The 14263-nt window shown below is 39.2% G+C and overlaps 2 protein-coding genes across 2 annotated transcripts; one reads left to right on the top strand and one right to left on the bottom strand.

The window, feature by feature from the left end:
- Positions 1-5213: 5213 nt before the first annotated feature.
- On the bottom strand, positions 5214-9117 carry LOC117482700 (coiled-coil domain-containing protein 106-like). The gene is made up of 2 exons (XM_034130910.1): positions 8720-9117; positions 5214-5748 (listed from the first exon to the last, which is right to left on the bottom strand). Exons 1-2 carry the CDS (start codon positions 8886-8888, stop codon positions 5432-5434), a joined length of 486 nt encoding a protein of 161 aa, XP_033986801.1. The 5' UTR covers positions 8889-9117; the 3' UTR covers positions 5214-5431.
- Positions 9118-9462: 345 nt separating this feature from the next.
- On the top strand, positions 9463-14263 carry LOC117482701. The gene is made up of 3 exons (XM_034130912.1): positions 9463-9564; positions 12907-13114; positions 13735-14263. The coding sequence occupies exons 1-3, from the start codon at positions 9548-9550 to the stop codon at positions 14197-14199; spliced, it is 690 nt and encodes a 229-aa protein (XP_033986803.1). The 5' UTR covers positions 9463-9547; the 3' UTR covers positions 14200-14263.

The following is a 14263-nucleotide window of genomic DNA, read 5'->3' as shown; positions in this document are numbered from 1 at the left end:
AACTGGACATGACCAGACATATTCTATGGCTCTGGCATAAGACACACCTTCCCATGTTTGTGTAAAAAGGACATGACCCCTACTCTGCAGGACTTGCAAAATATTATTCTCGGCTATGACATAACCACCTTTTTGGGGCCTCAATGTATTTCTCCTTAAGTCAGGAGCCCCCCTCCCTGTGTACTGCTGTGAGGGGAGAGGGAAGAAACTGCCTCTTCTCTTATCAGTGACACCCATAAACCATTATAGGCCTTACACACTCAACTTAACAAACCACTTGTGTTTTGTTTATACTGTAAATATAGAACATCATAAAATATGAAGCATTTTCATTGTGGGTTATACAAGAATATAATTGATTATATTTGATTATAACTAACTTTCGTTTTAAGTATTCAACATGATTTGGAGATCTCAACACTACATGTAAATGAATGGCATTGCCTATATGCATTTGAAAAGAAATAGTACCCCCCTCTGAGTGACTATCTGTTGACTTCACATCTTGTCACAAACCAGGGGACTTTACTTCCTGATTTTTGGAATACAAAATAATTTATCTGGGTACATGTTTTACTGAACGAGCATACTGTGATCTGCATGCACTTATCAAACATTTAATTAAAGTAGTGAAAACAAATAGTGAGGGGGTCCAAAATCAGCCAACGTGCTTTGTTTTTAATGTTCATCACTATAATAATAAGTACATTATTCAAAAGTTTACATTAACTTTGGATAATAACACAGGAGAAACAGATCCTCTCTTTTCCTCTCTCCCTCTCTCTCTCTCCTGACAGCCCGTCACTTTCTCATGCAGCTCGCCAAACAGTGGGCGGAAATAATAATAATATTAATTATTTCACACAAAAAGGTTATGACAATATATGACTATTGACGTACAAATAACACTGTCTGTCAATTGTGTAAAATAAGAGGATTAGATTACAACTTGTATTTAGAAATACTCTGTTGTAATTATTGATGCATAAATGTGTTCATCCATTCAATGTGGCATCTGCTATAATGGGGTTAATGTATGATATTACTTAATAATACAATACACTATATAATATATGATATGATAATTACATTTTAATTTGATTCATTTCTTATTTCATAGTTTCTCATCATTATTATGAAAGCACCCATTGTTTTAAATAATGGAATGTGACCTGTGAGCCTTCTGAATTACTGTGGGATAGCACATTCTAAACTAAAATGTTCAATCAATAAAGTAACATCTTATCTTATCTTATCTTAATAATATCTTCATATTAATAATAATAATAAATCATACAGTATGTGTCCGAAAGCGAGCAGGAGGAAGCAAACACAAAAATATACAAAAAATATACTGCATATTAAAGCAAACGATTGTAAAGGTAAAAGTATGAGCATCAAATCAAATCAAATCAAGTTTTATTTATATAGCACATTTTTAAACGATTTTTGGTCGAGCCAAAGTGCTGTACATATAATAAAAATACCCTACAGTAAAGACACTTTACAGCAAATACAACAGCACTGTTTGTTCAGAATATCAGTATGAGAAAACGACACCCTCTGTCCTTAGCCCCTCACATCGTACAAGGAAAAACTTCCAGAGAAAAACCCACATTTCAAAGGGAAAAATGTGAGAAACCTCGGGGAGAGCAACAGAGGAGGGATCCCTCTCCCAGGATGGACAGAAGTGCAATAGATGCCGTGTGTAAATCGAAGAGATAATACATTTTACAGCGTAGGTAGACCGCATGACAAATAAAGAAGTGTAATGTAAACATTTACATTATTATTATGATTATTTAATATATAAAGACTATATATTATTGAATTACAAGATTAGATATACTTTATTTGATCTAAAATATTGATGTGTTCAAATGCTCTTCTAAACAAAACTGAAAGTCCATGAAAAGTTGTCTTTCTGTATTTGTGAATGAAGCGCCATCTCCTGGTTAAATCCTGAAATTGAAAATCTGGCAACGCCGTCTTGGAAAATAGTGGGAGGGCTTAACATTCCCAGATGCTGGTCTTAGGCAGGTGGCAGGCAGGTAGCAGGCAGGAAGCTGTAAGCTGGAATCTGAAATAAGATGCTACATCTGTAGAGCGAAATGAGGCATGGCTAAGGCCCCGGCTCCACGAGGACAAATACGGCAAAACGCATCGGAGTAACGCAAATGCAACCGCAAAAAACCTTCCGTCCCCACGCAATATACACCGGATTGTGTCAAGCTCCACGAGACGGCTCCGTTTACATCCAAACGCTGGAAAAGCTGCAGTACATATGCCGAACCTGTACGTGGCGCTGTAACTTCCTCCACAAAAGCAGCAACTTCCTCCACAAAAGCAGCGAAGAAGAATGGTTGTCATGGCTGCACTTCTGTGTATTCTCCGCGGTGGGGGCCGACAGAACCGGGCAGAGTTTTTCGCCGGTCAGCGTGTTCCACTCTGAGCCTGTTTTTCAGGTCTCAGGCTCGAAAATGACATTCCCAGAACAAATGACCATATCTTCCCTTCTAAAAGGGTTAAATTAATAATCTTTTCTCAAAGTAATGATAAACCTGTGAGTTGGATGTAGAAGTGTCAGAATCAATATAAATGTTTTTTATTTTAAAGAAAATTCAGATTTTACATAGTAAAAAACTGTAAATTATAGTGTCCGTCCAAAAATTATTTTTTACAGATAGTGAAAACTACCCTTGGATGATGGGTTAGTAGACTAAAAGCTTTAGGAATCCAAAGTACAACATATAATAAGTACCCTGTATCAAGATTGATGCAAAACAAGTGAAATGTGACCTTTTTAGAGAGATTTAGCCAAAAACTGGGCCATCTGGGGTCATTTGGGTGGATTTGACCTATCTCTGGCCCCCCTTGCTCGATCTGGTTGGTTGACATACCCTTGTGACCGTTAGAGCCAATAGAATCGAAGGAGGAGACTCACATAGACACACATTATAAAGAAAAAATGTTGCCGCTTCGCGTGTGGAAAGCGAAACTAAACTGGAGGAATGTCTCCTTCTGGAGTTTGGAAACTAAAACGCAGTTGTATTGCTTATGGATTATCAGAAATAATTTCAAAGAAGGCACAGACACATAGGATGAACCTATGGATTAACTGCAGCATCGTTTTTTTATCGTTTTAATGCCATTGAAGACCACTTTTGACCAAGGTGAGCCATATTTACATGTTTAGCTTCTTGGCTCCACATGTGATGATGTACGCTTTCGTTGATAGCGTCGCGAATGTTTATCACTGAGTGTTGAGGTGGGCACCGTTAGATTCAGTGTCTCCAGGACACCAAAAAATAGTGTTTGGTTGTGCATCTAGGATAAGTAATAAGGGAGTTCTGAGTGAGTTTATGTGCCTTTGTCGGTCCCGTTTTTTCGATCGAGGCTAATTCAGAGGCTGAGTGCTAGCATTGTGGGTTTTTTTTGAAAAAAAAAATTAAAAAGATCAGTTAGCTGAGTTTCTTCCCGTTACATGGATATAACACATTCATAGTTTTATTCAATATTAAGATTCCTTAGACGTTGTTTCCTGCAAATGACGCGTTTATCCGCCCGGTACCGGGGGGAAGGCGTGAAACAGGTTAAAGTTTAAATCTTCCGGACAAAATTATAAAAGTGCCAGTCAAAGGTCTTCATTGTTATTTATTGAGCTTTAAAACAAATGAATAACGACGATATAATGATATATAATCATCAAATACACGGAGCCTGTCTCTTTTTCCTCTCTTCTGACAGCAGTGTCTGTCTCATGCAGCAGCTGATCCTGTAATGAGTGACCCGACAGTAAAAATGAACATATTTATAACTAGTTTAGGTAGTTTGAGAGGTAATTAAAATAGCTAAGGGTGATGATCTGACTTGAAGTGTGTGTTTTGCTCCCGCTGCATCACAGCGGCAGGAGCTGCGTGTCTCCGTCCTGTCAGATTAGACTTCACTCGCGTTTATGTCCATATCGAGATAAAGATAAATAATCTGAATTCAAGGAGGAGCTCCTGTAGATGTTGCACAAAGAACTGTAGCATGGTCAGTAGCGACTGGAGCACGATAGCAACCCTGCGGGGGAGAGGCGGGGAGAGGCGGGGCGGTAACACTTTACAATAAGGTACACAAAATGTGCTTAGTTACTGCTTAGTTACTGAGGAACTACTAGGTAGTTAATGGTTAGTTAATGAGTAGTTCCTCAGGGACTGCGATTGAGGAACTGATGGTTAGTTACTGGTAAACAGACTGGGGGTACTGCATTAACGAATCATTCGTTAATGGTTAGTTAATGAGTAGTTCCTCAGTGAACTTATGGTTAGTTACTGGTAAACAGACTGGGGGGTACTGTATTAATGAATCATTCGTTAATGGTTACTTAATGAGTAGTTCCTCAGTGACTTCGATGGATGGTTAGTTAGTTACTGGTAAACAGACTGGGGGTACTGTATTAATGAATCATTCGTTAATGGTTACTTAATGAGGAGTTCCTGAGTGAACTAATGGTTAGTTACTGGTAAACAGACTGGGGGTACTGTATTAATGAATCATTCGTTAATGGTTACTTAATGAGGAGTTCCTGGGAGACTTTCATTGAAGCAATGGTCCGCTGCAGCAGGGCACTTTTAAACCTGCCATCTTCGGCTGGCTTGGGTCCCACACTGGATCAACTGGTGGAGGTGGATCCGACTCACGTTTTACTGCTTAAGTCATCATTATTTACCTTACCATTACTTAGGCCGTTTGGGTACGGTAAACTCAAGGAACTCAAACAAAAACAGTAGTTACCCATTACCTAATGCTTACTTGACCATTACAAAAACAGTAGTTACCCATTACCTAATGCTTACTTTACCGTTACAAAAACAGTAGTTACCCATTACCTAATGCTTACTTTACCGTTACAAAAACAGTAGTTACCCATTACCTAATGCTTACTTGACCATTCATTAAGCAGTATGTGTCCCCTCAAGTAAAGTAATGCATCAAAAACAGTAGTTACCTATTACCTAATGCTTACTTGACCATTCATTAAGCAGTATGTGTCCCCTCAAGTAAAGTAAGGCATCAAAAACAGTAGTTACCCATTACCTAATGCTTACTTGACCATTCATTAAGCAGTATGTGTCCCCTCAAGTAAAGTAATGCATCAAAAACAGTAGTTACCCATTACCTAATGCTTACTTTACCATTACTAAAACAGTAGTTACCCATTAACTAATGATTACCTCACCATTATCTTACCATTAGTTAAGCAGTTTAACTAACAAACAAACAAACAAACACTGTTGATGACAATGACGGATCTACAGCCACTGAAGTTTTACATTTTTATTGAAACAAGGATGAACATAAAAAAAAAGAAAAATGTAAATAAAAACGACTTTTTATAAAAAAAAACTAAAAACAAGTGCAAAGCAAAAAAACATCCATTCCTTCCTCACTTCCCCTTTGGATTAATGGATAATAGTCCTCCATTCGTCTTTAAGTCCTGGACCTTCCCCTCTAAATGTTGGTCCTTTATGGCAGACTTACACATCTCAGAGAAACGGAGAAGGGTTTCCCCCTTCTTCAGTGTTCCCCGGATATCTTGGAAGATGCCCGGGTTCACGGCATGCAGTTCTGCAATTCCTGCAGTGTCGGCAATGGTTTTGCGGTCCACTCCTACCGCTCTGTAAGCCGCCGTTTTATTGTTGCCCTTGTTCACCGCCTCAAGAACACGCTTGTAGCGGGTTATGGCGTCTTCTGGGGTCAGGACTGAAACAGAAAAAAAGACAAATATTTAACTATTTAACAACAGTACTTTGTTGTTGCCTATCCTAATGATGTCTGTAGTGCAGAAATCAGTTTGGATATGGGTTTATTAGTATTGATAATATTCTTGTACTAGTGTTATATAGTGGTAGTGTAATCCTTACATACAAAATTGTGTAATGAATTGGTGTAGTGTAAAGGTATTACTAGTCATGTAGCTTTGCTCAAAGTAATGTTTAAATGTTAGTTATTGTGTTTGGGGTGTGTACCTTTATATACAGAAGTTAGGTTTGGGCAATCAGCTCTACTTTTATCCAATCATGTTTAATAGAGATAACTGATAAGACGATCCACAATGTGGATTTAACGCTATATCGAGATTGCTCCGTTTCTAATTTATAACGCATCAATAAGTTTTAGCCTGGCATCCTCATGTCTCAGCAGCCTTTAAATGGAACAGTTTGGAGAAGCTGCTCTCCCTGTTTTTTTTGAAAAATCTGACACTGCAGGTTAATGTAAGCGTGCAGAGACCAACAGAGATGGAGTTGTTTGGAAACACTGGTGTCACTCTGAACAGAGCGACATCACAGCATGTTCTGTTTAACATTATAGGCCTACTTATATTCAGGGATGCAAACACACGTATGGTGAAAAAAGAGAGAACTATTCGAAACAGAAAAAACAGCGTAATATACCATCTGACAAAGGCCTGAGCTATAATGCTTCAATTAACTGGCTATTCTTTATAATATACTCTGATCAATAGGAGACAGAGATGTTAAGTTACAAATCAAGGGTTTTTATTATTATTTAGATCAGGGGTGGGGAACTTTTTTCTCTCAAGGGCCATTTCAATTTTTACAACTTTCTCCAAGGGCTGTACAAATTATTGAACTCAATTTCTGCTTAAAAATACTAAAATCACAGCCCATTCATTTCGCCTTTCTTTCATGCTGTGCAAAGAAAAAGCAACCTCTTAATCCAGATATTTTACCATGACTCGCGCATGCATGCATACACGGTTGTGGCATGACCACCAAAACAGAAAGATATGGACACAAGATGTGTGCAAATTTGTTTTTAAATGTTGAAGTTAAATGCATCAATCTGGTGCACACCCATATGAAACAGACCTGTAAGCAGATTTCTCTTTTTCTTTATGGATATTTTACAAATCACTCCCCTTTTAAACTGTATTCTTGTTATTTAAAAAAACGTTTTTGTTACTGTCAAAGTATTTTATACCTGTTTTTCATTTAGTCTCTTTTTTTTATATAACTATAATCAGGGGTGCACATAACTGGTACGCAGGTACATGCGCGGCAACAATCTGAAATGCGTACCGTCACTTGTGTCACAAAGCGCATTTGAGTACCGACGTACTTGTGAAGCTTTTCCAGAAGGCGGACGACAGAGTCGGTCTCCGTGTGCACAGACAGGGCTGCTGTTAACGTCGGTCTGTACAGCAGCCCTGCGCTAAAACAGCTGATCACAACGTTCACTCGCTCCGCGGTCACGAAGCTCTGTACTCCACTACCACCACCCCCCCCCCCCCCCCCCCAATCGCGAAGTGCTGTAGTCCACCCCCCCCCGTTGACAATCGCCAGAAGTTGGAGTACCAAACACTGACTCCAGGTACTCATCTGAGTACCTCACTGAGAAAGTTGTGTGCACCCCTGACTATAATGATCATATCAAGGTGTGCCTTAACCTCACTGAGCTGAGGTTATTTGAGCCTCTCAGTCTGTCAGGAGAGAGCTCTCTTCCACCTGGTTGTAGAAAAATGTCTTTATAGCTAGCTAGCTAACCAGATGCTAATAACAACAGATCGCCAATGGGCTTACAACTAAAGACACAGCCACGCAAAAACTGCGGCATGTATAAGGCATCCTTATGGGTACTGCAATATTTGAAGTGCTGGAGCGGCGTTCCGTTGTCCGTCAGTCTGTGAGTCGGACACCCCCAAAACGAAAACTCTTCGGTTCTCCACGAATTACACAAGTCACCCAAATCAGCGTTAAAAGGTTAGCCTGTTTTAATTTTGAACGCAAAAAACAATGCTGTGTTAAAATAAAATACTCTCGTTTCTAGCGCCCTAATGTCATTTACTTATTTAACAATTTAACTAATTTAACCCATAAGAACCCAGACCCATTTCTACTTTTGGGGAAATTAAGGGGAACATAATTTAGACTAAATAGACCACATTTCTGACAATGTCACATTAAAGTTCATTTAATGCTAAAGTAACTCTTATTTATAACTTAATGAATGAGGAGGATTTTTTGATTTAAATTTGTTTGAACATTCTTTGAATTGAAGAATAAAGAATATATTAACTAAATATAATTGGATCAGCTAAATTAACTGAGCAGATCATAATCATATTTCTAATTGTGACATATGTGTTACTCCAGATTTACTGTGAAAGTTTAAGGTTAATGTCCCGATGTGACATCAGTGTCACAGCGATTTTTATCTAATTTGTTTCATATCAATTTGATCAAGAAATGTTAACAGGTTAAATGTAACAAAGGACATGTTATGTAAGCATTTTAATTCTTAAATGGCTTGATTTGTACCTTTAGCAACTAAAAACAAGCCTCTGAAATGTAGCTAGTTCTGTCACATGTGTTAGCCCAGCACATGACCCACCAGACTGTTCAGGGTGTGTCACTTAAGGACTTTATGAGATAAAAACAAGTCTAAAGCTGTATAAGGAACTTTACAGAACATTTAAATGTCATGTAAGCGCTTTGAGCTCCAGGAAGGGGCTTTATAAATGTAATGTATTATTATTATTATTATTATTATTATGTAACAACTGTGTCACGGTGGGTCCTCGTGGTTTAGCTAGCAACCTCAAATCAGATAGCACAGAACAAAAAGTGTAATACATGTGTCAATTGAGATGATTTCGCGAAGCAGTGTTACTAATTTTTCAAATAAAAAAGAAATTTCAATTCATACTTACATTCTGACAACAAACGCTTGCGGGACCCCATCTTCTTTCGTTTGCTTCTCCTCATGTCCATTTTCAGCCGAGATGCACGTGACAGGCTCATGGCCAATCGTAGCACGTGAATGCTATGAAGGGGCGTGTCTTGCGTAGTGCTCCAGCCGGATCCCGATTTGCAGCGCATTAACACTTTATTACGGTTTTAATATTTTAATTGTATATCAGTGAAGATACAGAAGCTGTGCTTTGTCAATTTAACAAGGAAGATGAAATACCTGATTCAAAACATCAAAACTATTGGTTTGAATCGTGTGAACAAGAAATGAGGATCAGGGTGCTAGGGCACTAGTGCGCTCCGCGGCGGAGTTCGCTGTGCTTCAACTTCCGGTCTGGCCCGGCAGCGGCAGTACATCTTGAACTACGCTGGGTGTTAGGGTTTGTGGACAGGCCGCAGTAACGTGTAGTAACGCCGCAGTAGTCTATGGTTTTAGGTTATCATGACACTGCACACCAAACAGACTTTTTAATGAAAATGGAATTGCTTCAAGGAAAAATGAAATGCAAACTCTGCAAAAAGAGGAGGAAACTGGAGAAACACTCAAACGTCGACGGACTGCAGTGGTAAGTCTTACATTTTTAGCACGGGTTTTAACGATGACTTCCTCTGTTTACTGATATGTCATGTTACAAAGATAAGTTCTTTATCAGGAAAAAAGGACTAGGAATTTACGATTGGTCTTTTGTAGGAAATGCCGACGTAAAAAACACAGAGGGAAAACGACGAAGAAGTCAGTGAGGTGTGTGTCCCTGTTTGAGAGGAGCAAATTATCCTTGTTCAGCTGGATGAAATACATTTACAGGTAATATTAATTCATCAATAATATCAGTCATTTCCTCAGAGCACAGCAAATGAATGCCTGTAAGTATTACGTTTATTTTAAGCATGTTGACTGTTGTTTAACATTGCCGATATCTAAATGCTAATTTCAGTTAGCGCGTCAATTCCGTTATCCATTATATGTTAGCATTGAGCTAGCGGACTAAATGCTAGTTATTTGGCAATTCACAACGCAGGCGGCTTGGAGGTGTGGCGGGGCACATTGGCGTCGCTTTCACACCAAGCCCCCAGGAACTGCAGGTATCCCTTGAAAAAGAGATAGTTGATCTCAATGGGATTTTTTACCTGGTTAAATAAAGGCTACAAACAAACTGCGCCGGACTCTGATGACAATATTCGAGAGTTATTTCCCTCGGCATTATGAACGCGCATCTAACCCACGGGACCGCGCCGCCCGGCACGTTCATGTTACGTGTTCAGTACTACATGCGTTTTACCCATAGACTATAAAGATTTTACCTTTACCCATGGATGCACAATAAGAACGGACCCATATCGCCTTACCGTTCGGGTGTTCAGAGTAGAGCTCCCTGTTGGAGCAGCAGAGCGTGATGAACATTGAACATTTTTTTCACAAACATAGCCACAACTCTTGTAAATAAATTACCCTCCCACTCAGGGCTTTTTGGAGTAGATCACATCATGACCTACTACAAAAACCTAGGGGTACGCAAAGATGATTTCAGTCTAGCAAGGGTAACAACAGCAGAGGTACTCATTAAACTGAGCGCCCTCAAACCTAACAAGGCCACTGGCCACGACAATATCCCCTCCAAATTCCTCAGAGACACAGCAACCGCCATCTCACCAGTCATAGCTCACATAATTAACCTCTCCATAAAACAGGGAAAAGTACCCAAAGACTTCAAAATTGCAAGAGTAACCCCCCTGCACAAAAAGGGCAGCAAATTGGACCCAGGCAACTACCGCCCTGTTTCTATACTTACCTCCATCTCGAAAGTCATGGAAAAAATAGTATATGAACAGGTCGAAAAGTACCTCGCAGAAAAGAAACTAATCTATGAATTTCAATCTGGCTTTAGAACATCCCACTCCACTGACACATGCCTTCTTTATTTGAACGACCACATCAAACAAGAGGTGGACGAGGGTAAATACTGCGGCATGGTGATGCTGGACCTACAAAAGGCTTTCGACACTGTCAATCACCCCATTCTGATTGACAAGCTAAAAGCAATTGGTTTTGATAAACTATCGGTGAGCTGGATGCAATCCTACCTGGAGGGGAGAGAACAGATGGTGGAGGTAAACGGTACTCTGTCCCCCCCCCTCCCAGTGAGCTGTGGTGTTCCACAAGGAAGCATATTAGGTCCGTTACTGTTCCTAATTTATGCAAATGACATGTCATCAGCATGTGACTGCAACTTGTTCCTGTTCGCGGACGACTCAGCCCTGCTGGTCTCTGACAGGAGCAGATTGCAGGTTGAAAAAACCCTCAGCTCCGAGCTCGGCAGAATCTGCACCTGGCTCGCCGATAATAAATTATCATTACACCTGGGTAAAACAGAGTCCATTCTCTTCGGTTCGAAACATAATCTCAGCAAATCCGACGACTTCTCAGTTGCAGTGGGTGACATTATTGTCACAAGTAAGAAGGAAATTACATACCTAGGATCTATTCTTGAGGCAAACCTCTCCTGTGACAAAATGGCATCCAATGTAATAAAAAAAGTCAATCAAAGAACTAGATTCCTATACCGGATCTCCTCTCTGGTAAACAAAAACACCCTGAAAACTCTGGCAGGAGCACTCATTCAAGGGTACTATGACTATGCTTGCACGTCATGGTACCATAGCACCTCCAAGGCGCTAAAAATAAAACTTCAAACATCGCAAAATAAACTGGTCAGACTACTGCTTGACCTTTCATCTAGAACCCACCTCACCTCTGCCCACTTTGACAACCTAGGATGGCTTAGAGTAGACGACAGAGTACAGCTACTTGCAATGGGCCTGGTCTACAAGATCCACTACACCTCTATGGTACCCATGTACATGTCAAAATTCTTCCCAAAGGTCAAGGAATACCATGATCATAACACCAGAGGGAGCTCCACAAATCATGTAAAACCCAGATTTGGCACAAAAAAAGGGGAATACACGTTTCGCAATTATGCCACATCAAGGTGGAACGCTCTTCCCACAACTGTAAAGGAAAGTAAAACTATACTTACCTTCAAAACCTCTCTTAAAGAGCACCTTCGGGGGAAAGCATTGCAAAACTGGCCCCGGTAATGGTACAAATCTCAACCTGTCGTACAATGGACAGCTTCCCCCCCCCATCTATGTATATACTCGCATTTTAGACTCTGTTACTAACTGTATATCTGTAGACTTGGTATGTCTTAAATGTCCGGTTAGGATGTATTAGAACGAAATCTAAAATGAAAATTGTAAATAAGCCATCTGTATGTAAAAAACCACCTGTATGTAAATTGTAAATAAGCCATCTGTATGTCAAATATGTCTTATATGTCTTAAATGATATGATGAATTGGAAATGGGGGACCCTGATGTAAACAAGACGAAAGTCTTTCTCTGGTCTGCATCCCCTTAACAATTGTATGTTTTGAGCTGTACTGTACTGTACCCAATATACAAGCTGTTAATAAACTTTTCAATCAATCAATCAATCGATGTGAACAAAATAATGTTTCTGTCGCAATATTATTTAAGGAATCGTTGAGCTAGCTAACTAGGATACATTGTCACTATCTGCTAACATTAGCTTTAGCCTTCGTTTTCTAATTTTTTCATAGGCTATAAACAGAGGTGGTATAAGTATAGATATTGTACTTGATTAAAAGTAGAAGTACTCAGATCGGGTACTTTAGTAAAAGTAGAAGTACTCAGATATTGTACTTGAGTAAAAGTAGAAGTACTCAGATATTGTACTTGAGTAAAACACAAGTACTCAGATATTGCACTTGAGTAGAAGTACTCAGATCTTGTACTAGAGTAAAAGTAGAAGTACCAGAGTGTACGAATACTCTGTTACAGTAAAATTCCTGCATTCAAAAATGTTCCTCAACAAAAAAATGGGTTCAGAATGTTTAAATGTGTGATTATTCTAATAGTTTAAAAATACATGCGTAGATGCTATGATATAGGAAAACTTGATAGATACAATTAATTAGCAACATTAAAATATTCTGTTTCATTTTGAGTAATAACAAATGTCTAATGTGAATTATATAATTAATACATTAGCCACTGGTGCTGAATGCGTTCGTCTTCATATGTTTTTGTTCATATTTAGTAATTGTATATTGATCTTTAACAGATTTTCCCAGGGACTGCAGCTAAGGCAAATGGACATGCTGCAGGATGGCGTGGCAGGAAGCAGTCGCACGCTGTCAAAAATGAGCCAGAAGTTGAGGAAGGTCTGCAAGCGTGCAATCAAGAGGAGAGAAAGGAGGGGAAAGCAAAGACTTGGAGGACCAAATGAATTTGTCATGCTGGACGAAAGCAACTTCTACCACAAAAGGAAGGTGTGTATAAACTACAGAGCCTTAGCCTTTGGCCTCACTAAAACTAAAAACTTTGTTTTTCAAGGTGAAATAATAACATATCTTTTAAGGTCAGAGATTAACAAATGACTGAGCAAAGTAATGTAATTTTATAATTGTGTCATTCACACCCTTATGACTGGCGTGCTTAGGCTTCCAAGACAGAGTATACATTAGAGAGAGCCAGCTTCACATTGTATACACAGTCAAATAACAGAAAAAAAGAATTTAGAAGCTAAGAAGTATCTCATCCAATCAGATCATTAATCAATAAGGAAATAAATCCATATTCTTACATTTTATTACTAACATTTTAAAAGGGCATAATCTATTTATATATCATCTAATTCCAATATCTATCTTACCGTTTCATGTTTCTTGCAGCAAAATAAGCAAACTTTAACTTAATAAAATTAAACAGCCTTTTCTGTTTGTACCACTACATTTTAATATTTTTCTCTTCTTTTTTGAGAAAGGAAGTGAATATTTTTAAATTGTAAAAGAACGCAAATAACAAACACATTTCACTTTGTTTATCAATTGAAATTACTGATGTTTATTTTTATATAATTTTGTTGTCCTTTTTCACTACTTTATTACAGTATGGTAGGGGAAGATTCGGTCCTACGTGGAGGAGGAGAAAATGGGTCTTTGGTATGCTGGGCATCAGAGGAACAAGGAGAAGACCTATCCTGAGGCTGGTGAAACAGAGATCGAGGCGCCACTTAATTCCTCTGGTCACAAAATACGTTCGCCAAGGGACCACGGTGATAACGGACATGTGGAGGGCATACATCACTGCAATCACAGAAAGTGGCTTTGTCCATTTCTCTGTGAACCACAGCCGTTCATTTGTGAACCCAGTCACAGGAGCCCACACCCAAAACATTGAGCGGGCTTGGTCAACATACAAGTCACAGGTCTGGAGACTGCGAGGAAACCGCACAGAGAAGACTCTGAAGAGTCATCTTGCTTTCATCGAGTGGACACATTGGCTGGCAAATAAACACAAAGATGGTCCCTTAGGCAGATTGCTGCATGACATACGCCGCTTTTACAAGTTCTGAAAGCAACCTCCTTTTTGTTATTAGTGTGCTTTGGATTGTTGTTTAAATAAAAATGTAAACTTGA

This window comes from Trematomus bernacchii, unplaced genomic scaffold (genome assembly GCF_902827165.1).
Source record: "Trematomus bernacchii unplaced genomic scaffold, fTreBer1.1, whole genome shotgun sequence".
In the NCBI taxonomy this organism is placed as follows: domain Eukaryota; kingdom Metazoa; phylum Chordata; class Actinopteri; order Perciformes; family Nototheniidae; genus Trematomus; species Trematomus bernacchii.
Note: the sequence above shows the minus strand (reverse complement) of the source record. Positions and strands in the feature narration are given on the sequence as shown.